Here is a 24292-nt window from a genome sequence, read left to right as displayed (position 1 = left end):
GTTCTAGTTCTGTTCTAGTTCTGTTCTAGTTCTGTTCTAGTTCTGTTCTAGTTCTGTTCTAGTTCTGTTCTAGTTCTGTTCTAGTTCTGTTCTAGTTCTGTTTAGTTCTGTTCTAGTTCTAGTTCTGTTCTAGTTCTGTTCTAGTTCTGTTCTAGTTCTGTTCTAGTTCTGTTCTAGTTCTAGTTCTGTTCTAGTTCTGTTCTAGTTCTGTTTCTAGTTCTGTTCTAGTTCTGTTCTAGTTCTGTTCTAGTTCTGTTCTAGTTCTGTTCTAGTTCTGTTCTAGTTCTGTTCTAGTTCTGTTCTAGTTCTGTTCTAGTTCTGTTCTAGTTCTGTTCTAGTTCTGTTCTAGTTCTGTTCTAGTTCTGTTCTAGTTCTGTTCTAGTTCTGTTCTAGTTCTGTTCTAGTTCTGTTCTAGTTCTGTTCTAGTTCTGTTCTAGTTCTGTTCTAGTTCTGTTCTAGTTCTGTTCTAGTTCTGTTCTAGTTCTGTTCTAATTCTGTTCTAGTTCTGTTCTAGTTCTGTTCTAGTTCTGTTCTAGTTCTGTTCTAGTTCTCTTCTAGTTCTGTTCTGTTCTGTCTAGTTCTGTTCTAGTTCTGTTCTAGTTCTGTTCTAGTTCTGTTCTAGTTCTGTTCTAGTTCTGTTTTAGTTCTGTTCTAGTTCTGTTCTAGTTCTGTTCTAGTTCTGTTCTAGTTCTCTGTTCTGTTCTAGTTCTGTTCTAGTTCTAGTTCTGTTCTAGTTCTGTTCTAGTTCTGTTCTAGTTCTGTTCTAGTTCTGTTCTAGTTCTGTTCTAGTTCTGTTCTAGTTCTGTTCTAGTTCTGTTCTAGTTCTGTCTAGTTCTGTTTTAGTTCTGTTCTAGTTCTGTTCTAGTTCTGTTCTAGTTCTGTTCTACTTCTGTTCTAGTTCTGTTCTAGTTCTGTTCTAGTTCTGTTCTAGTTCTGTTCTAGTTCTGTTCTAGTTCTGTTCTAGTTCTGTTCTAGTTCTGTTCTAGTTCTGTTCTAGTTCTGTTCTAGTTCTGTTAGTTCTGTTCTAGTTCTGTTCTAGTTCTGTTCTAGTTCTGTTCTAGTTCTGTTCTAGTTCTGTTCTAGTTCTGTTCTAGTTCTGTTCTAGTTCTGTTCTAGTTCTGTTCTAGTTCTGTTCTAGTTCTGTTCTAGTTCTGTTCTAGTTCTGTTCTAGTTCTGTTCTAGTTCTGTTCTAGTTCTGTTCTAGTTCTGTTCTAGTTCTGTTCTAGTTCTGTTCTAGTTCTGTTCTAGTTCTGTTCTAGTTCTGTTCTAGTTCTGTTCTAGTTCTGTTCTAGTTATGTTCTAGTTTGTTCTAGTTCTGTTCTAGTTCTGTTCTAGTTCTGTTCTAGTTCTGTTCTAGTTCTGTTCTAGTTCTGTTCTAGTTCTGTTCTAGTTCTGTTCTAGTTCTGTTCTAGTTCTGTTCTAGTTCTGTTCTAGTTCTGTTCTAGTTCTGTTCTAGTTCTGTTCTAGTTCTGTTCTAGTTCTGTTCTAGTTCTGTTCTAGTTCTGTTCTAGTTCTGTTCTAGTTCTGTTCTAGTTCTGTTCTAGTTCTGTTCTAGTTCTGTTCTAGTTCTGTTCTAGTTCTGTTCTAGTTCTGTTTAGTTCTGTTCTAGTTCTGTTCTAGTTCTGTTCTAGTTCTGTTCTAGTTCTGTTCTAGTTCTGTTCTAGTTCTTTCTAGTTCTGTTCTAGTTCTGTTTCTAGTTCTGTTCTAGTTCTGTTCTAGTTCTGTTCTAGTTCTGTTCTAGTTCTGTTCTAGTTCTGTTCTAGTTCTGTTCTAGTTCTGTTCTAGTTCTGTTCTAGTTCTGTTCTAGTTCTGTTCTAGTTCTGTTCTAGTTCTGTTCTAGTTCTGTTCTAGTTCTGTTCTAGTTCTGTTCTAGTTCTGTTCTAGTTCTGTTCTAGTGTTCTAGTTTGTTCTAGTCTTCTGTTCTAGTTCTGTTCTAGTTCTGTTCTAGTTCTGTTCTAGTTCTGTTCTAGTTCTGTTCTAGTTCTGTTCTAGTTCTGTTCTAGTTTCTGTTCTAGTTGTGTTCTAGTTGTGTTCTAGTTTCGTTCTAGTTGTTCTAGTTCTGTTCTAGTTCTGTTCTAGTTCTGTTCTAGATCTGTTCTGTTCTCTATTTCTGCTCTAGTTCTGTTCTAGTTCTCTTCTAGTTCCGTTATAAATTACATGCTGTTTTTAATTTCATCAACTGTGTTTTTATTTAATTTTTAACATTTATTGTTTTTTACAGACCGAAGGCAATTTATTTTTAACAAGCTTGTGTTTTTTGCATAAAATATAAATATTTTATTTAACTTTTTTGTACATTTTTGGCTACATATATGCAGGGATTATTTGTATGAAACGAAAAAATAGTTACACATGATAAACTAACTTAAAAGACCTCAAAAAATTATAAATATCAAAAAATCTTTTTTTTTTCTCGCAGACATAAAATTGTTGTCTATTAACAGGAGCAGAGCATATTGATGAACTCTTGTGTGTAGGAGTAGTTTATTTGAGCTCAATTGCAAGGGAAATATTAAATTATAATAAAAATGTAAATAAAAAACATAAATAAAGTAATACAGAAAGTTAATTTTCACACATATTGGAAAATAGTCTTACATTTTCATTATATATTGGCTGTTTAAAAAGATAAGCAATTAATTTGCTGCGCCTAAAGTTTAGTGGTTTATATAGAAATGTGAACTAAAAATAAATACTTAAATTGCTTAAGCTCCATATGTTTAGTTTACAACTTACCCTTTGACCTGCTGGTATTGTTAAGTTTAAATTTTTAATAACATCCTCTGGTTGCCCTTCATAACGTAAACTGACATTTTCAAAAGATATATCACCACGTTGTGGCCACGAAATTGCTACTGGATTGTCTGTGAAATAGCAAAAGGCAAAAAATGATTTGATATGTTATGTATATGTACATAAATAATATCGGAACGAAAGTAATGCAATAGAAAAAATTTTTCAACAGAAAGGAACAATATTTTTAGCGGTATGAAGTAATAGTAAAACATAGTAGTACCCTTTTAGTTAAAATTTCTGATAGAAAACTGGACTGAACTCAAATTGATTTAGAACTGTATCAACACTAATACAAAAACTAGAACAGAACTAGAACAGAACAGAACAGAACAGAACTAGAACAGAACTAGAACAGAACTAGAACAGAACTAGAACAGAACTAGAACAGAACTAGAACAGAACTAGAACAGAACTAGAACAGAACTAGAACAGAACTAGAACAGAACTAGAACAGAACTAGAACAGAACTAGAACAGAACTAGAACAGAACTAGAACAGAACTAGAACAGAACTAGAACAGAACTAGAACAGAACTAGAACAGAACTAGAACAGAACTAGAACAGAACTAGAACAGAACTAGAACAGAACTAGAACAGAACTAGAACAGAACTAGAACAGAACTAGAACAGAACTAGAACAGAACTAGAACAGAACTAGAACAGAACTAGAACAGAACTAGAACAGAACTAGAACAGAACTAGAACAGAACTAGAACAGAACTAGAACAGAACTAGAACAGAACTAGAACAGAACTAGAACAGAACTAGAAAGAACTAGAACAGAACTAGAACAGAACTAGAACAGAACTAGAACAGAACTAGAACAGAACTAGAACAGAACTAGAACAGAACTAGAACAGAACTAGAACAGAACTAGAACAAACTAGAACAGAACTAGAACAGAACTAGAACAGAACTAGAACAGAACTAGAACAGAACTAGAACAGAACTAGAACAGAACTAGAACAGAACTAGAACAGAACTAGAACAGAACTAGAACAGAACTAGAACAGAACTAGAACAGAACTAGAACAGAACTAGAACAGAACTAGAACAGAACTAGAACAGAACTAGAACAGAACTAGAACAGAACTAGAACAGAACTAGAACAGAACTAGAACAGAACTAGAACAGAACTAGAACAGAACTAGAACAGAACTAGAACAGAACTAGAACAGAACTAGAACAGAACTAGAACAGAACTAGAACAGAACTAGAACAGAACTAGAACAGAACTAGAACAGAACTAGAACAGAACTAGAACAGAACTAGAACAAACTAGAACAGAACTAGAACAGAACTAGAACAGAACTAGAACAGAACTAGAACAGAACTAGAACAGAACTAGAACAGAACTAGAACAGAACTAGAACAGAACTAGAACAGAACTAGAACAGAACTAGAACAGAACTAGAACAGAACTAGAACAGAACTAGAACAGAACTAGAACAGAACTAGAACAGAACTAGAACAGAACTAGAACAGAACTAGAACAGAACTAGAACAGAACTAGAACAGAACTAGAACAGAACTAGAACAGAACTAGAACAGAACTAGAACAGAACTAGAACAGAACTAGAACAGAACTAGAACAGAACTAGAACAGAACTAGAACAGAACTAGAACAGAACTAGAACAGAACTAGAACAGAACTAGAACAGAACTAGAACAGAACTAGAACAGAACTAGAACAGAACTAGAACAGAACTAGAACAGAACTAGAACAGAACTAGAACAGAACTAGAACAGAACTAGAACAGAACTAGAACAAACTAGAACAGAACTAGAACAGAACTAGAACAGAACTAGAACAGAACTAGAACAGAACTAGAACAGAACTAGAACAGAACTAAAACAGAACTAGAACAGAACTAGAACAGAACTAGAACAGAACTAGAACAGAACTAGAACAGAACTAGAACAGAACTAGAACAGAACTAGAACAGAACTAGAACAGAACTAGAACAGAACTAGAACAGAACTAGAACAGAACTAGAACAGAACTAGAACAGAACTAGAACAGAACTAGAACAGAACTAGAACAGAACTAGAACAGAACTAGAACAGAACTAGAACAGAACTAGAACAGAACTAGAACAGAACTAGAACAGAACTAGAACAGAACTAGAACAGAACTAGAACAGAACTAGAACAGAACTAGAACACTAGAACAGAACTAGAACAGAACTAGAACAGAACTAGAACAGAACTAGAACAGAACTAGAACAGAACTAGAACAGAACTAGAACAGAACTAGAACAGAACTAGAACAGAACTAGAACAGAACTAGAACAGAACTAGAACAGAACTAGAACAGAACTAGAACTAGAACAGAACTAAAAAATCTATATTAAATCGCTTAAGTAGTCACAAACTTTAAAACACCAGAAAAACTATTATTTGTTATTGTTTCCAACTATAAACATTTTTCTAAAAAAATCGCCTGAAAAACATTTTTCCATCTGTAGAACAAACAAATTATATACTCTGAAAAAAATTGTGCTTTACGATGTAACATATTACACAATTAACCAACTATATCTCTTTTCAAACCTTCAGGGAACATCAAACAGCAATTGCAAAAAATGTCTATGATGGTAGATCAAAAAAATAAAAGAAAAACTGTTCAAACAGGATATGCTTAGTTAAAAAACAGTTAGCCAAACGAAATGGCGGACGCAACAGAAAAAAGTTTTGCTCAAAGATTTATTGTTTTCCAACCACAAAATGTGTCAGTCAAAAGAACGAAATAGAAAAGCAAATATATTAAAATAAACATGAAAGTAAAATACTAATAAATATTTAAAAAGAATTCAACAAAAAAATTAAATTAAAGAAATTGTAAAATATAATATGCAACAAACCAAATTAAAGCAAGGACACAAAAAAGAAATGATTTATGTTTGTATTTAAAGTTTAAAAAGGGAGTCAAAGAAATTATATAAAACTTTTTTAACAAAATTGTAAAAATGTTTTATTTGCTTTAAAATCGATAATACTGTTATGAAATTTGTTATAGAAATCAAAGTCAACTTTTAAAACGGAAATTGCACAAATAGACATATCAATGGATGCAAGAAACTTTTCAATAATATTTAAAAAAGTAATACTTAGTTAAAGTTAACAATATCATAATAAAATATATTCATTAAGTTTACTCTTCGTTTAAATTAAAATTTTCATTTGTTCCCCTTATTTTCTAGATAATTCTTAATTTGTTGGCTAATTGCATTACAAAAAAGTTGAACTATAAATAAGCAGTTAAATGCACTGGTTTAATGTTGATATTGCCACTCATGCTACTTTACACACTCACTTTCTTTTACTTCCTCTCACATAACTAAAATTTATAAATTCCCGACTACCCCACACATACACTAATACAATTTCTGAAATCCTAACACAGCAGGTTGCAAACAAAGTCAAACAATTTTTACCCATAAACTTTAGCCATTAAACTTACCTTGAAATTGAACTAATATGCACACAAACAAAAACTCACATACATATCCCCACCTACATCCTTGTACTCTTTCCAACGTAAAACAAAATAACAAACAAGTTTTAGACTAACCCCTTGTGCTAAAAATATCATTTTATTCACCCAAACATACCAGCAGTCAGACAGACAGACATATATTTCGCTCATTCTTGGAAATAAATTTAAAAAGAAAGTAAACAACAAAACAAAAACAAATGAACTAATACCTAAAGGTTTATTTGTCCTCTTCTTATATCTAAGGAAATATCCTTAGACGTCTACACTGGCGGTGAAAAAAACTCAAGAAAGTTAAGACAAATCAGAACTAGAACAGAACTAAAACTGAACTAGAACTGAACTAGAACTGAACTAGAACTGAACTAGAATTGACCTAGAACTGAAGAACTGAACTAGAACTGAACTAGAACTGAACTAGAATGAACTAGAACTGAACTAGAACTGAACTAGAACTGAACTAGAACTGAACTAGAACTGAACTAGAACTGAACTAGAACTGAACTATAACTGAACTATAACTGAACTAGAACTGAACTAGAACTGAACTAGAACTGAACTAGAACTGAACTAGAACTGAACTAGAACTGAACTAGAACTGAACTAGAACTGAACTAGAACTGAACTAGAACTGAACTAGAACTGAACTAGAACTGAACTAGAACTGAACTAGAACTGAACTAGAACTGAACTAGAACTGAACTAGAATGAACTAGAATTGAACTAGAACTGAACTAGAACTGAACTAGAACTGAACTAGAACTGAACTAGAACTAAACTAGAACTGAACTAGATCTGAACTAGATCTGAACTAGAACTGAACTAGAACTGAACTAGAACTGAACTCGAACAGAACTAGAACTAGAACATTCTAGACTATATAATGGACTATGGACTAGTCTATATATAGACTATAGACTAGACTATAGACGACTATAGACTAGACTATAGACTAGACTATAGAGTAGACTATAGACTAGACTATAGACTAGACTATAGACTAGACTATAGACTAGACTATAGACTAGATATAGACTAGACTATAGACTAGACTATAGACTAGACTAGACTAGACTAGACTATAGACTAGACTAGGCTAGACTAGACTAGACTATAGATAGACTAGACTATAGACTAGACTATAGACTAGACTAGACTATAGACTAGACTATAGACTAGACTATAGACTAGACTATAGACTAGACTATAGACTAGACTATAGACTAGACTATAGACTAGACTATAGACTAGACTATAGACTAGAATATAGACTAGACTAGACTATAGACTAGACTAGACTATAGACTATAGACTAGACTATAGACTAGAATATAGACTAGACTAGACTATAGACTAGACTATAGACTAGAATATAGACTAGACTAGACTATAGACTAGACTATAGACTAGACTATAGACTAGACTATAGACTAGACTAGACTATAAGACTAGACTATAGACTAGACTATAGACTAGACTATAGACTAGACTATAGACTAGACTATAGACTAGACTATAGACTAGACTATAGACTAGACTATAGACTAGACTATAGACTAGACTATAGACTAGACTATAGACTAGACTATAGACTAGACTATAGACTAGACTATAGACTAGACTATAGACTAGACTATAGACTAGACTATAGACTAGACTATAGACTAGACTATAGACTAGACTATAGACTAGACTATAGACTAGACTATAGACTAGACTATAGACTAGACTATAGACTAGACTATAGACTAGACTATAGACTAGACTATAGACTAGACTATAGACTAGACTATAGACTAGACTATAGACTAGACTATAGACTAGACTTAGACTAGACTAGACTAGACTATAGACTAGACTATAGACTAGACTATAGACTAGACTATAGACTAGACTAGACTAGACTATAGACTAGACTATAGACTAGACTATAGACTAGACTATAGACTAGACTATAGACTAGACTATAGACTAGACTATAGACTAGACTATAGACTAGACTATAGACTAGACTATAGACTAGACTATAGACTAGACTATAGACTAGACTATAGACTAGACTATAGACTAGACTATAGACTAGACTATAGACTAGACTATAGACTAGACTATAGACTAGACTATAGACTAGACTATAGACTAGACTAGACTATAGACTAGACTATATACTAGACTATAGACTAGACTATAGACTAGACTATAGACTAGACTATAGACTAGACTATAGACTAGATAGACTAGACTATAGACTAGACTATAGACTAGACTATAGACTAGACTATAGACTAGACTATAGACTAGACTATAGACTAGACTAGACTAGACTATAGACTAGACTATAGACTAGACTATAGACTAGACTATAGACTAGACTATAGACTAGACTATAGATAGACTATAGACTAGACTATAGACTAGACTATAGACTAGACTATAGACTAGATAGACTAGACTATAGACTAGACTATAGACTAGACTATAGACTAGACTATAGACTAGACTATAGACTAGACTATGGACTAGACTATAGACTAGACTATAGACTAGACTATAGACTAGACTATAGACTAGACTATGACTAGACTATAGACTAGACTATAGACTAGACTATAGACTAGACTATAGACTAGACTATAGACTAGACTATAGACTAGACTATAGACTAGACTATGACTAGACTATAGACTAGACTATAGACTAGACTATAGACTAGACTATAGACTAGACTATAGACTAGACTATAGATAGACTATAGACTAGACTATAGACTAGACTATAGACTAGACTATAGACTAGACTATAGACTAGACTATAAACTAGACTACAGACTAGACTAAAACAGTCTTTGCATTGGTTAGTGTAAACGCAACATTTTAATAAATTCCTCTACTTACATTGTTTTTTACACTTGGCCAAACGTCGCACACTGGCTCTTCGTTCTGCATCATTACGTTCTAATGGCTTCGACGATGTGTTCGAGTTAGAAGATGTTGAACACTTCTTTGACTTAATGTTCATGGCAGTTGTTGGTGATGTTGTCGGTGATGATGTTGCAATTGTTTTCCTGTCATGTTGTCATCACATTCTGCTGTTGATCCAGTTTCTGTTCCTGCTGCTCCAGCTATTGTTGTTTTTAGTTTATTTGCAAAAGTTTTTGTGGTTACTGCTGCAATCTGTCCATCATTAGTAAGATGATGATGGGCATCATCATCATCAGCTGTAGTTGTTGTGGCATGTTGTATTGTATCGACATGTTGTCAGTTGTTGTTTATTATTATTTGCAGGCAAGTTAAACAACCATTATCATTGTTGTCTGTGGAAGCTGGAGACTTTGATAGAAGACCAGTTACAATATCTTTATTATTTTCTTGCGGGCCAGCAGTAGCAGGGTTTGTTAACATGCACTCTTTGGAATTGTTGTTGCTGGCGCAACTGACATTTATCTGCTGCTCCTCTTATTATCTTTACTAGCTTCATTTTCATTTTTATGAGTTGTTTCTTCTTCTTCCTCTTTGTGCCCTAATTTCTTTTCCTCAACATCTTCCATATTCTCTGTAGCTTCTTCAGCATAATAAGCAATACGTTCTACGGAACCAACATACATTTCCATGTCGGCCAAAAGTTTTACAAACCCAATTCAAATAAATTGGCATCAACAGCGTATAGTTTATGGCCAAACCAACCAAAGATGGTGTCGGTGTCAGGGGCAACAATGTCGCTATTGTATCGCTTGTCACCGAGTGTTTATTATTGTCACTGTTGTACTGCTGTTGATCAACTTGTTTACTATAGTTGTTACAGGCAATTGTTGCCGCCAAATAAAGCTGTCACTATGGCCACAAATACAATCACACCACCTAGGTAATCCTATTGTTTGTTAACATAGAAATAAAGAAAAGGAGAAAATAATACTTGTGTTTTCTATTAATTTTTATCTAAAATTTATAAAATTAAATTATAAGAGTTATTCTCCAGATTTAGTTTGGCTCTAGTTCAGTTCTAGTTCAGATCTAGTTCAGATTCTAGTTCAGTTCTAGTTCAGTTCTAGTTCAGTTCTAGTTCAGTTCTAGTTCAGTTCTAGTTCAGTTCTAGTTCAGTTCTAGTTCAGTTCTAGTTCAGTTCTAGTTCAGTTCTAGTTCAGTTCTAGTTCAGTTCTAGTTCAGTTCTAGTTCAGTTCTAGTTCAGTTCTAGTTCAGTTCTAGTTCAGTTCTAGTTCAGTTCTAGTTCAGTTCTAGTTCAGTTCTAGTTCAGTTCTAGTTCAGTTCTAGTTCAGTTCTGTTCAGTTCTCGTTCAGTCTAGTTCAGTTCTAGTTCAGTTCTAGTTCAGTTCTAGTTCAGTTCTAGTTCAGTTCTAGTGTTCAGTTCAGTTCAGTTCTAGTTCAGTTCTAGTTCAGTTCTAGTTCAGTTCTAGTTCAGTTCTAGTTCAGTTCTAGTTCAGTTCTAGTTCAGTTCTAGTTCAGTTCTAGTTCAGTTCTAGTTCAGTTCTAGTTCAGTTCTAGTTCAGTTCTAGTTCAGTTCTAGTTCAGTTCTAGTCAGTTCTAGTTCAGTTCTAGTTCAGTTCTAGTTCAGTTCTAGTTCAGTTCTAGTTCAGTTCTAGTTCTAGTTTCAGTTCTAGTTCAGTTCTAGTTCAGTTCTAGTTCAGTTCTAGTTCAGTTCTAGTTCAGTTCTAGTTCAGTTCTAGTTCAGTTCTAGTTCAGTTCTAGTTCAGTTCTAGTTCTAGTTCAGTTCTAGTTCAGTTCTAGTTCAGTTCTAGTTCAGTTATAGTTCAGTTCTAGTTCAGTTCTAGTTCAGTTATAGTTCAGTTCTAGTTCAGTTCTAGTTCAGTTCTAGTTCAGTTCGTTCAGTTCAGTTCTAGTTCAGTTCTAGTTCAGTTCTAGTTCAGTTCTAGTTCAGTTCAGTTTAGTTCAGTTCTAGTTCAGTTCTAGTTCAGTTCTAGTTCAGTTCTAGTTCAGTTCTAGTTCAGTTCTAGTTCAGTTCTAGTTCAGTTCTAGTTCAGTTCTAGTTCAGTTCTAGTTCAGTTCTAGTTCAGTTCTAGTTCAGTTCTAGTTCAGTTCTAGTTCAGTTCTAGTTCAGTTCTAGTTCAGTTCTAGTTCAGTTCTAGTTCAGTTAGTTCAGTTCTAGTTCAGTTCTAGTTCAGTTCTAGTTCAGTTCTAGTTCAGTTCTAGTTCAGTTCTAGTTCAGTTCTAGTTCAGTTCTAGTTCAGTTCTAGTTCAGTTCTAGTTCAGTTCTAGTTCAGTTCTAGTTCAGTTCTAGTTCAGTTCTAGTTCAGTTCTAGTTCAGTTCTAGTTCAGTTCTAGTTCTAGTTCAGTTCTAGTTCAGTTCTAGTTCAGTTCTAGTTCAGTTCTAGTTCAGTTCTAGTTCAGTTCTAGTTCAGTTCTAGTTCAGTTCTAGTTCAGTTCTAGTTCAGTTCTAGTTCAGTTCTAGTTCAGTTCTAGTTCAGTTCTAGTTCAGTTCTAGTTCAGTTCTAGTTCAGTTCTAGTTCAGTTCTAGTTCAGTTCTAGTTCAGTTCTAGTTCAGTTCTAGTTCAGTTCTAGTTCAGTTCTAGTTCAGTTCTAGTTCAGTTCTAGTTCAGTTCTAGTTCAGTTCTAGTTCAGTTCTAGTTCAGTTCTAGTTCAGTTCTAGTTCAGTTCTAGTTCAGTTCTAGTTCAGTTCTAGTTCAGTTCTAGTTCAGTTCTAGTTCAGTTCTAGTTCAGTTCTAGTTCAGTTCTAGTTCAGTTCTAGTTCGTTCTAGTTCAGTTCTAGTTCAGTTCGTTCAGTTTAGTCAGTTAGTTCAGTTCTAGTTCAGTTCTAGTTCAGTTCTAGTTCAGTTCTAGTTCAGTTCTAGTTCAGTTCTAGTTCAGTTCTAGTTCAGTTCTAGTTCAGTCTAGTTCAGTTCTAGTTCAGTTCTAGTTCAGTTCTAGTTCAGTTCTAGTTCAGTTCTAGTTCAGTTCTAGTTCAGTTCTAGTTCAGTTCTAGTTCAGTTCTAGTTCAGTTCTAGTTCAGTTCTAGTTCAGTTCTAGTTCAGTTCTAGTTCAGTTGTCAGTTCTAGTTCAGTTCTAGTTCAGTTCTAGTTCAGTTCTAGTTCAGTTCTAGTTCAGTTCTAGTTCAGTTCTAGTTCAGTTCTAGTTCAGTTCTAGTTCAGTTCTAGTTCAGTTCTAGTTCAGTTCTAGTTCAGTTCTAGTTCAGTTCTAGTTCAGTTCTAGTTCAGTTCTAGTTCAGTTCTAGTTCAGTTCTAGTTCAGTCTAGTTCAGTTCTAGTTCAGTTCTAGTTCAGTTCTAGTTCAGTTCTAGTTCAGTCTAGTTCAGTTCTAGTTCAGTTCTAGTTCAGTTCTAGTTCAGTTCTAGTTCAGTTCTAGTTCAGTTCTAGTTCAGTTCTAGTTCAGTTCTAGTTCAGTTCTAGTTCAGTTCTAGTTCAGTTCTAGTTCAGTTCTAGTTCAGTTCTAGTTCAGTTCTAGTTCAGTTCTAGTTCAGTTCTAGTTCAGTTCTAGTTCAGTTCTAGTTCAGTTCTAGTTCAGTTCTAGTTCAGTTCTAGTTCAGTCTAGTCAGTTCTAGTTCAGTTCTAGTTCAGTTCTAGTTCAGTTCTAGTCAGTTCTAGTTCAGTTCTAGTTCAGTTCTAGTTCAGTTCTAGTTCAGTTCTAGTTCAGTTCTAGTTCAGTTCTAGTTCAGTTCTAGTTCAGTTCTAGTTCAGTTCTAGTTCAGTTCTAGTTCAGTTCTAGTTCAGTTTAGTTCTAGTTCAGTTCTAGTTCAGTTCTAGTTCAGTTCTAGTTCAGTTCTAGTTCAGTTCTAGTTCAGTTCTAGTTCTAGTTCAGTTCTAGTTCAGTTATGGTTTTATGTTCTAGTACTGTTCTAGTTCAGTTATGGTTTTAGTTCTAGTACTGTTCTAGTTCAGTTTTGGGTTTTGTTCTAGTTCAGTTCAGTTTTACTATGTACATAGTGCGTATGATTTATATAAATTTTTCCTAAACTTCCTATTATTACTCATACGCAAATGAGCACATTCTCTCAAATAATAACAATCTTTTAATAACTATTATTTAATGATTTAACAAGTTCCAAATTTTACTATAATTTATGACTTAAAAGCACCTGTGTTTTTGTTACAAATTTTTAATTCCTTTGAACAGTTTTTACCAAAAATAACTATTTTGTAAGGTGTTCTATATTATTTTCTCGCACTGGGAAACTATAAGAAAACATGTAACTACAATTTAATTTTGAACATAAAATTATAACAAAAACAAATAAAAATACTTATGTTGGCCTTTTAAAACCCCAACACGTTTCTACATTTATAACAGCTGTTGTAGACAGTTTTGCTATTTTTTATTTAAAAAATTAGTTACAAATAAAGAAGTTCTGGCAAAATATTCTTACGGAACTGTTAAGAAATTTAGATGAGGAGCCGGGGAGATGTAAAAAAGGAAGAAAAATGGCAACATGAAATGTTGTTAAACTAGTTTGTTTAAATATTAAGAATTTGTTTAGAAATTTCCTAATTGTGTTTTAAATGAATGACTTCATGGCTTAATATTTGCCAGAGGAGTAAGGTAAAGATCTGGCAGGATATACAACACATTTATGTATATGTTTGTAATGACATAAGAACATGTTTTTAAAATCTTATTTTACCACTTACCAATGATATACCCAACCAACGATTACTGGTATTCAATATGGTAAATGCAATTGTATTTTCTTCAAGTCGTTCGAAAGAGGATTTCTGTAAAACGTGACTCTTGATTGTAGGCACGTATTGTTGTTACACCTTGTATGGTTTCCGATAGATGTGATATCACTGGTGAGTTGGTGGCATTTTCAATACGTTGTAATTCTCTATAAACAGCAACAAGAAAAACAAACAATAAAGGAGTATTAATAAAAAGTAAAAGATATATGTATGTATGTGTGAATAAGAAATTATAGAAAATCTAAATTACAAAACATCCTGCGCAAGATTAATTTCCGCCTCAAAAATTATGTTTTCCCTCGACAATCACTAGCAGACTTCAATAACCATTTACTCTTAAAAAAACTCATAAAATATGCATAACATGCAACAGTAGCAGCAACAACAACAATGGCGAACATTATTGCAATAATACTTTGTAGAACAACAAAAAACTTAAACAAACTAAGACCCAACAATAACACAATCGACAACCACAAAGGGATTTTTATTTCTTTTAAACTCCTACACTCTCTCTAGCAAATAGAGTACATGTTTTCCTAGATATATGTATACCCCAAACTAAAAGTTAAAGTGTAGTTTTTATTATTACTAAACAAGAATAGTTTGAAGAAAGTTCCTGTTTTTCCTTTTTTTCTTTCAAAGACAATTTATTTCTTACTTTTCCCTACTGATGAAGAAACTACAAAGGGAACATATAAAGAAAGAAAACTTAAGTAATGTAAACATGTTTAAGCAACAAATAATGATAATATGGTAACTAACAACACACAACTACAAATAGGGATACAGGAATCTATTCCCCACATAATGTATGTGTGCCGCAAACATATGGATAAAACAAGACAAAACTTAAGGATTTGATTGTTTAAAAGGGCGAGAAGATGTATTTAAAAAGAGAAATTTAATTTAAAGTTTTCATTTAGAAAGAAAATAACGACATAAACAAAAATACAAGATATTAGAGAATAAACTAGATAAAACCTAGATAATAAACTATAGTCTAGACTACAGATCTGACTATAGACTACACAAAAGACTCGACCAAAGACTAAACAGAAACTAGACTATAGACTAGACTATAGACTAGACTAGACTATAGACTAGACTATAGACTAGACTATAGACTAGACTAGACTATAGACTAGACTATAGACAGGACTATAGACTAGACTATAGACTAGACTATAGACTAGACTATAGACTAGACTATAGACTAGACTATAGGCTAGACTATAGACTAGACTATAGACTAGACTATAGACTAGACTATAGACTAGACTATAGACTAGACTATAGACTAGACTATAGACTAGACTATAGACTAGACTATAGACTAGACTAGACTAGACTATAGACTAGACTATAGACTAGACTATAGACTAGACTATAGATAGACTATAGACTAGACTATAGACTAGACTATAGACTAGACTATAGACTAGACTATAGACTAGACAATAGACTAGACTATAGACTAGACTATAGACTAGACTATAGACTAGACTATAGACTAGACTATAGACTAGACTATAGACTCGACTATAGACTAGACTATAGACTAGACTATAGACTAGACTATAGACTAGACTAGACTAGACTATAGACTAGACTATAGACTAGACTAGACTATAGACTAGACTATAGACTAGACTATAGACTATAGAGACTAGACTATAGACTAGACTATAGACTAGACTATAGACTAGACTATAGACTAGACTATAGACTAGACTATAGACTAGACTATAGACTAGACTATAGACTAGACTATAGACTAGACTATAGACTAGACTATAGCTAGACTATAGACTAGACTATAGACTAGACTATAGACTAGACTACAGACTAGACTATAGACTAGACTATAGACTAGACTATAGACTAGACTATAGACTAGACTATGACTAGACTATAGACTAGACTATAGACTAGACTATAGACTAGACTATAGACTAGACTATAGACTAGACTATAGACTAGACTATAGACTAGACTATAGACTAGACTATAGACTATAGACTAGACTATAGACTAGACTATAGACTAGACTATAGACTAGACTATAGACTAAACTAGACTACAGACTAGACTGTAGACTAGACTATAGACTAGACTATAGACTAGACTATAGACTAGACATAGACTAGACTATAGACTAGACTATAGACTAGACTATAGACTAGACTATAGACTAGACTATAGACTAGACTATAGACTAGACTATAGACTAGACTATAGACTAGACTATAGACTAGACTATAGACTAGACTATAGACTAGACTATAGACTAGACTATAGACTAGACTATAGACTAGACTATAGACTAGACTATAGACTAGACTATAGACTAGACTATAGACTAGACTATAGACTAGACTATAGACTAGACTATAGACTAGACTATAGACTAGACTAGATAGACTATAGACTACTAGACTATAGACTAGACTATAGACTAGACTATAGACTAGACTATAGACTAGACTATAGACTAGACTATAGACTAGACTATAGACTAGACTATAGACTAGACTATAGACTAGACTATAGACTAGACTATAGACTAGACTATAGACTAGACTATAGACTAGACTATAGACTAGACTATAGACTAGACTATAGACTAGACTATAGACTAGACTATAGACTAGACTATAGACTAGACTATAGACTAGACTATAGACTAGACTATAGACTAGACTATAGACTAGACTAAAGACTAGACTATAGACTAGACTATAGACTAGACTAAAGACTAGACTATAGACTAGACTATAGACTAGACTATAGACTAGACTATAGACTATACTATAGACTATACTATAGACTAGACTATAGACTAGATATAGACTAGACTATAGACTAGACTATAGACTAGACTATAGACCAGACTAGACTAGACTATAGACTAGACTATAGACTAGACTATAGACTAGACTATAGACTAGACTATAGACTAGACTATAGACTAAACTATAGACTAGACTATAGATTAGACTATAGACTAGACTATAGACTAGACTATAGACTAGACTATAGACTAGACTATAGACTAGACTATAGACTAGACTATAGACTAGACTATAGACTAGACTATAGACTAGACTATAGACTAGACTAAGACTAGACTATAGACTAGACTATAGACTAGACTATAGACTAGACTATAGACTAGACTATAGACTAGACTTAGACTAGACTATAGACTAGACTATAGACTAGACTATAGACTAGACTATAGACTAGACTATAGACTAGACTATAGACTAGACTATAGACTACACTGTAGACTACACTGTAGACTAGACTATAGACTAGACTGTAGACTACACTGTAGACTAGACTATAGACTAGACTATAGACTAGACTATAGACTAGACTATAGACTAGACTATAGACTAGACTAAGACTAGACTAAAGACTAGACTATAGACTAGACTAAGACTAGACTATAGACTAGACTATAGACTAGACTATAGACTAGACTATAGACTAGACTATAGACTAGACTATAGACTAGACTATAGACTAGACTATAGACTAGACTATAGACTAGACTATAGACTAGACTATAGACTAGACTATAGACTAGACTATAGACTAGACTATAGACTAGACTATAGACTAGACTATAGACTAGACTATAGACTAGACTACAGACTAGACTATAGACTAGACTATAGACTAGACTATAGACTAGACTATAGACTAGACTATAGACTAGACTATAGACTAGACTATAGACTAGACTATAGACTAGAATAGACTAGACTATAGACTAGACTATAGACTAGACTATAGACTAGACTATAGACTAGACTATAGACTAGACTATAGACTAGACTATAGGCCAGACTATAGACTAGACTATAGACTAGACTACAGACTAGACTACAGACTAGACTACAGACTAGACTATAGACTAGACTATAGACTAGACTATAGACTAGACTATAGACTAGGATTTTAAGGTGTTTGTATAAATATGTAGTTTTTCTATTATATTTTCATTTAGCTTACTGCCCTTTTGTGTTCATCATTGCGTATGATGGATGTTTAATTTTCTTTAATTGCATTTTATTACTCATACGTAGTGGATCACAATTAAATAAATGAAAAAAGTTACAAATTTCAAAAACAAAGTAACTAAATAAAGCATAATTGTAAAAAAACAAAAATAATTAAATAAATAATATGTAAGTTTTACAAAATAGTTCCATCTTCTGTGTGTTTTAAAACACAACAAAATATTTAGCAACTTTTGTGTAAAACAAAAAATTATGCACAATCATACTTGTCAAATTTGAACTAATAATACTTTGTTTAAAAACTTTTTTACTTCCTGCCATTATTTGCGTTCATGAAGAAAAAAACAGAAAACCGGAAACAGCGAAGGAAACTAAAAACTATTGACAAATAGAAATAAAAACGAAACAATTCTGTGCGTGCTTTAACCCGTTTTTGGCACTTATGTATTTAACGTGTTCATTTATATTGCCAGTTACAAACAGTAGAACTGTATTTGTTTGAAAACTTCTGTGGCGGAAAGGAAATAGTAACAATTGCACTTAATTTGCAGCAGTTGGTTGTTGTTATTGCTTAAAGAAAACTGAGTTGCTTGTCGTTGAAGTTTAACTAATAGTTTAGTTGGCAAAAATAGTTTAGTTTTTTGTTAACAAATTTATATTTATTTACTAATGCATTTTTCATATTATTTATAAGTAAAAAAAATAATGTGTATTTTATTTTGATGTTTCATAATTTGATTAAAAACTTTGTCTAGACTTTTTAGCTGCATAAATTTTTAATTAAGTTGATGTTGATTTTGTGCACATTTTTTTCAGAAAATCAAATGATGTTGATACAAATTCAGTGAACATTAAAAGTTCTAGTCCCCAGAATAAAAAAAAGAAATTATTTCTTAATATGCTTTAAATAAAATTTCTTTAGAAAGGTTAATAGCTTTATAAACTTTATAAAATAAATTAGTATTTATTTAAATTTTATTGAGCTGTTAATACCTATTTAATCTGTTTAATTTTTTTTTTTATTTATTTTTTTTTTTTGGTAATTTTCAAACTTTTGGCAACAAAATTAAACTTGACATTTTGTTTAACTTACCTGGAGGAACATCTATAGAACTTTTGAATGGCATAATAAGCCAGACAGACAGGAATGGTCACTACCATAAACCAGGGGTAATATAACATTGTAGAATGGCACACAGACACATAAAGTGAATTGTAACAAACGTTGGCTGGTAGCAGCAATTTTCTAAACAAAAAAGTAAAAAATCAAAAATTTTAAAAATAAGATAACTAAGGGGATTCCAGGAAACAAAACTTGAATTAACTAGAACTGAACTAGAACTGAACTAGAACTGAACTAGAACTGAACTAGAACTGAACTAGAAGAACTGAACTAGAACTGAACTAGAACTGAACTAGAACTGAACTAGAACTGAACTAGAACTGAACTAGAACTGAACTAGAACTGAACTAGAACTGAACTGAACTAGAACTGAACTAGAACTGAACTAGAACTGAACTAGAACTGAACTAGAACTGAACTGAACTGAACTAGAACTGAACTGAACTAGAACTGAACTAGAACTGAACTAGAACTGAACTGAACTAGAATGAACTGAACTGAACTAGAACTGAACTAGAACTGAACTAGAACTGAACTGAACTAGAAACTGAACTAGAACTGAACTAGAACTGAACTAGAACTGAACTAGAACTGAACTAGAACTGAACTAGAACTGAACTAGAACTGAACTAGAACTGAACTAGAACTGAACTAGAACTGAACTAGAACTGAACTAACTGAACTGAACTAGAACTGAACTAGAACTGAACTAGAACTGAACTAGAACTGAACTAGAACTGAACTAGAACTGAACTAGAACTGAACGAACTGAACTAGAACTGAACTAGAACTGAACTAGAACTGAACTAGAACTGAACTAGAACTGAACTAGAACTGAACTAGAACTGAACTAGAACTGAACTAGAACTGAACTAGAACTGAACTAGAACTGAACTAGAACTGAACTAGAACTGAACTAGAACTGAACTAGAACTGAACTAGAACTGAACTAGAACTGAACTAGAACTGAACTAGAACTGAACTAGAACTGAACTAGAACTGAACTAGAACTGAACTAGAACTGAACTAGAACTGAACTAGAACTGAACTAGAACTGAACTAGAACTGAACTAGAACTGAACTAGAACTGAACTAGACTGAACTAGACTGAACTAGAACTGAACTAGAACTGAACTAGAACTGAACTAGAACTGAACTAGAACTGAACTAGAACTGAACTAGAACTGAACTAGAACTGAACTAGAACTGAACTAGAACTGAACTAGAACTGAACTAGAACTGAACTAGAACTGAACTAGAACTGAACTAGAACTGAACTAGAACTGAACTAGAACTGAACTAGAACTGAACTAGAACTGAACTAGAACTGAACTAGAACTGAACTAGAACTGAACTAGAACTGAACTAGAACTGAACTAGAACTGAACTAGAACTGAACTAGAACTGAACTAGAACTGAACTAGAACTGAACTAGAACTGAACTAGAACTGAACTAGAACTGAACTAGAACTGAACTAGAACTGAACTAGAACTGAACTAGAACTGAACTAGAACTGAACTAAAACTGAACTAGAACTGAACTAGAACTGAACTAGAACTGAACTAGAACTGAACTAGAACTAGAACTGAACTAGAACTGAACTAGAACTGAACTAGAACTGAACTAGAACTGAACTAGAACTGAACTAGAACTGAACTAGAACTGAACTAGAACTGAACTAGAACTGAACTAGAACTGAACTAGAACTGAACTAGAACTGAACTAGAACTGAACTAGAACTGAACTAGAACTGAACTAGAACTGAACTAGAACTGAACTAGAACTGAACTAGAACTGAACTAGAACTGAACTAGAACTGAACTAGAACTGAACTAGAACTGAACTAGAACTGAACTAAACTGAACTAGAACTGAACTAGAACTGAACTAGAACTGAACTAGAACTGAACTAGAACTGAACTAGAACTGAACTAGAACTGAACTAGAACTGAACTAGAACTGAACTAGAACTGAACTAGAACTGAACTAGAACTGAACTAGAACTGAACTAAACTGAACTAGAACTGAACTAGAACTGAACTAGAACTGAACTAGAACTGAACTAGAGCTGAACTAGAGCTGAACTAGAACTGAACTAGAACTGAACTAGAACTGAACTAGAACTGAACTAGAACTGAATTATTCTGAGTTTCCCTAATATATTTCAAATTTTCATTCTTTTTTTAATTCAGTTTTCCCTGTTGGTTTTTGTATTCTCTCTTCCTCAGAACATCCAACAACTTACCTTATCTATTATGGCCATATCATTACTAAACCTATTCATTATTCGACCCAATGGTGTAATTTGAAAAAATGCAATGACTTGTGCATAATCGACTGTAAAAGTTTATCATGCAAATTTTGACGAGCTTTACAGCCGGCCCATTGACCAGCCGGCGTTGATAACATGGCCATCAGAATACAAACACACGAAATGGCAGCATAAATATGAAAATAATACGTGACTTCATGACTTTCTACATTTTCTGTCATTGTTGCTCGTCCAGCTAGTGATGATGCAGATGGCAATGCAAATGCACTCATTGCTATTGTTGTTGATGCATATTTGTGGCTCATTTGTTGCTCATGTAGTGCGGATATATTCTTTGTGGCATTTGTAGCAACTGCTGCTGTTGCTTTTTGTAAAAGATTCGAATGAAATGTTGTCGTCAGTCCAGTGTTGTAACCAGACATCCGTATAAACACGCAATGTTTGCCATATTAGGGGCCGTGATGAAAAATATTAAAACAATTGTTAAACCAGATGCACGTAAATAAAGCAAATATATTTCCGCCGGTATTTTGCCATATTTACGTTCAACATCATAACTTGTAGTGGGTGGTTGTTGATGTTTTGTTGTTGCTACTGCTGTATTGCTGTTTTTGTTTATTACTTGCTTTAGCTATATCAGCACCTGTTTTATTGAATTGTTTCCATTGTTGGACAACAACATTTATAGTCAATATTGGCATCTGTGTAAAATATGAGAAAAACATAAAAAAAAAAATTAATTTATATTTTTATAATAATTTTTAGATTATTTGAGGGAATTTATTACAAATGTAAACAGGGGTGTGGCAAAACGCGGAAAGAAACTACAACCATGCTATAGACTAGACTATCGGTTAGACTATACACTATAAACTAGAATATAAACTAGACTATAGACCAGACTATAGACTAGAGTACAGGACTAGACAATAGACTGTACTATAGACTAGACTATGGACTAGACTACAGACTAGACTATAAATTAGACTATAAACTAACTATAGCGTAGACCATAGACTATAGAATATAAAATAGACTATACTATAGAATAGACTATAGACTAGACTCTAGACTAGACTATAGACTAGACTATATACTAGACTATAGACTAGACTATAGACTAGACTATAGACTAGACTAGACTATAGACTAGACTAGACTATAGACTAGACTAGACTATAGACTAGACTATAGACTAGACTATAGACTAGACTATAGACTAGACTAGACTATAGACTAGACTATAGACTAGACAATAGACTAGACTATAGACTAGACTATAGACTAGACTATAGACTAGACTAAAGACTAGACTAGACTATAGACTAGACTAGACTATAGACTAGACTAGACTATAGACTAGACTATAGACTAGACTATAGACTAGACTATAGACTAGACTATAGACTAGACTATAGACTAGACTATAGACTAGACTATAGACTAGACTATAGACTAGACTATAGACTAGACTATAGACTAGACTACAGACTAGACTATAGACTAGACTATAGACTAGACTATAGACTAGACTATAGACTAGACTATAGACTAGACTATAGACTAGACTATAGACTAGACTATAGACTAGACTATAGACTAGACTATAGACTAGACTATAGACTAGACTATAGACTAGACTATAGACTAGACTATAGACTAGACTATAGACTAGACTATAGACTAGACTATAGACTAGACTATAGACTAGACTATAGACTAGACTATAGACTAGACTATAGACTAGACTATAGACTAGACTATAGACTAGACTATAGACTAGACTATAGACTAGACTATAGACTAGACCATAGACTAGACTATAGACTAGACTATAGACTAGACTATAGACTAGACTATAGACTAGACTATAGACTAGACTATAGACTAGACTATAGACTAGACTATAGACTAGACTATAGACTAGACTATAGACTAGACTATAGACTAGACTATAGACTAGACTATAGACTAGACTATAGACTAGACTATAGACTAGACTATAGACTAGACTATAGACTAGACTATAGACTAGACTATAGACTAGACTATAGACTAGACTATAGACTAGACTATAGACTAGACTATAGACTAGACTATAGACTAGACTATAGCCTAGGCTATAGCCTAGACTATAGACTAGACTATAAACTAGACTATAGACTAAACTATAGACTAGGCTACACTACAGACTAGACAACAGACTAGACATAGACTAGACCATAGACTAGACTATAGACTAGACTATAGACTAGACTATAGACTAGACTATAGACTAGACTAGACTAGACTACAGCCTACACCATAGACTAGACTATAGACTAGACTATAGACTAGACTATAGACTAGACTATAGCCTACACCATAGACTAGACTATAGACTAGACTATAGACTAGACTATAGACTAGACTATAGACTAGACTATAGACTAGACTATAGACTAGACTATAGACTAGACTATGACTAGACTATAGACTAGACTATAGACTAGACTATAGACTAGACTATAGACTAGACTATAGACTAGACTATAGACTAGACTATAGACTAGACTATAGACTAGACTATAGACTAGACTATAGACTAGACTATAGACTAGACTATAGACTAGACTATAGACTAGACTATAGACTAGACTATAGACTAGACTATAGACTAGACTATAGACTAGACTATAGACTAGACTATAGACTAGACTATAGACTAGACTATAGACTAGACTATAGACTAGACTATACTATAGACTAGACTATAGACTAGACTGTAGACTAGACTATAGACTAGACTATAGACTAGACTATAGACTAGACTAAAGACTAGACTATAGACTAGACTATAGACTAGACTATACTATAGACTAGACTATAGACTAGACTGTAGACTAGACTATAGACTAGACTATAGACTAG

At 33.3% G+C, this 24292-nt stretch overlaps 1 protein-coding gene across 1 annotated transcript in view; it reads right to left on the bottom strand.

Moving 5' to 3' along the window:
• Window positions 1-2736: 2736 nt before the first annotated feature.
• LOC119600964 (ATP-binding cassette sub-family C member Sur) overlaps window positions 2737-24292 on the bottom strand; it is a gene marked incomplete at its 3' end in the record, with an annotated part of 118086 nt that continues 96530 nt past the window's right edge. The window contains 15 exon segments of the mRNA XM_037951570.1: window positions 2737-2864; window positions 9187-9366; window positions 9740-9920; window positions 9922-10110; window positions 10112-10159; window positions 13906-13974; window positions 13976-14102; window positions 19081-19158; window positions 19160-19233; window positions 21356-21417; window positions 21420-21771; window positions 21773-21835; window positions 21837-21995; window positions 22026-22063; window positions 22066-22083. Coding sequence (XP_037807498.1) covers window positions 2737-2864; window positions 9187-9366; window positions 9740-9920; window positions 9922-10110; window positions 10112-10159; window positions 13906-13974; window positions 13976-14102; window positions 19081-19158; window positions 19160-19233; window positions 21356-21417; window positions 21420-21771; window positions 21773-21835; window positions 21837-21995; window positions 22026-22063; window positions 22066-22083 — 1766 coding nt within the window.

Source organism: Lucilia sericata, unplaced genomic scaffold (genome assembly GCF_015586225.1).
Source record: "Lucilia sericata isolate MDLA Ls3-8-SP2 unplaced genomic scaffold, ASM1558622v1 Contig000130F_arrow, whole genome shotgun sequence".
Classification (NCBI taxonomy): Eukaryota; Metazoa; Arthropoda; class Insecta; order Diptera; family Calliphoridae; genus Lucilia; species Lucilia sericata.
This window is presented reverse-complemented; position numbering and strand designations above follow the sequence as displayed.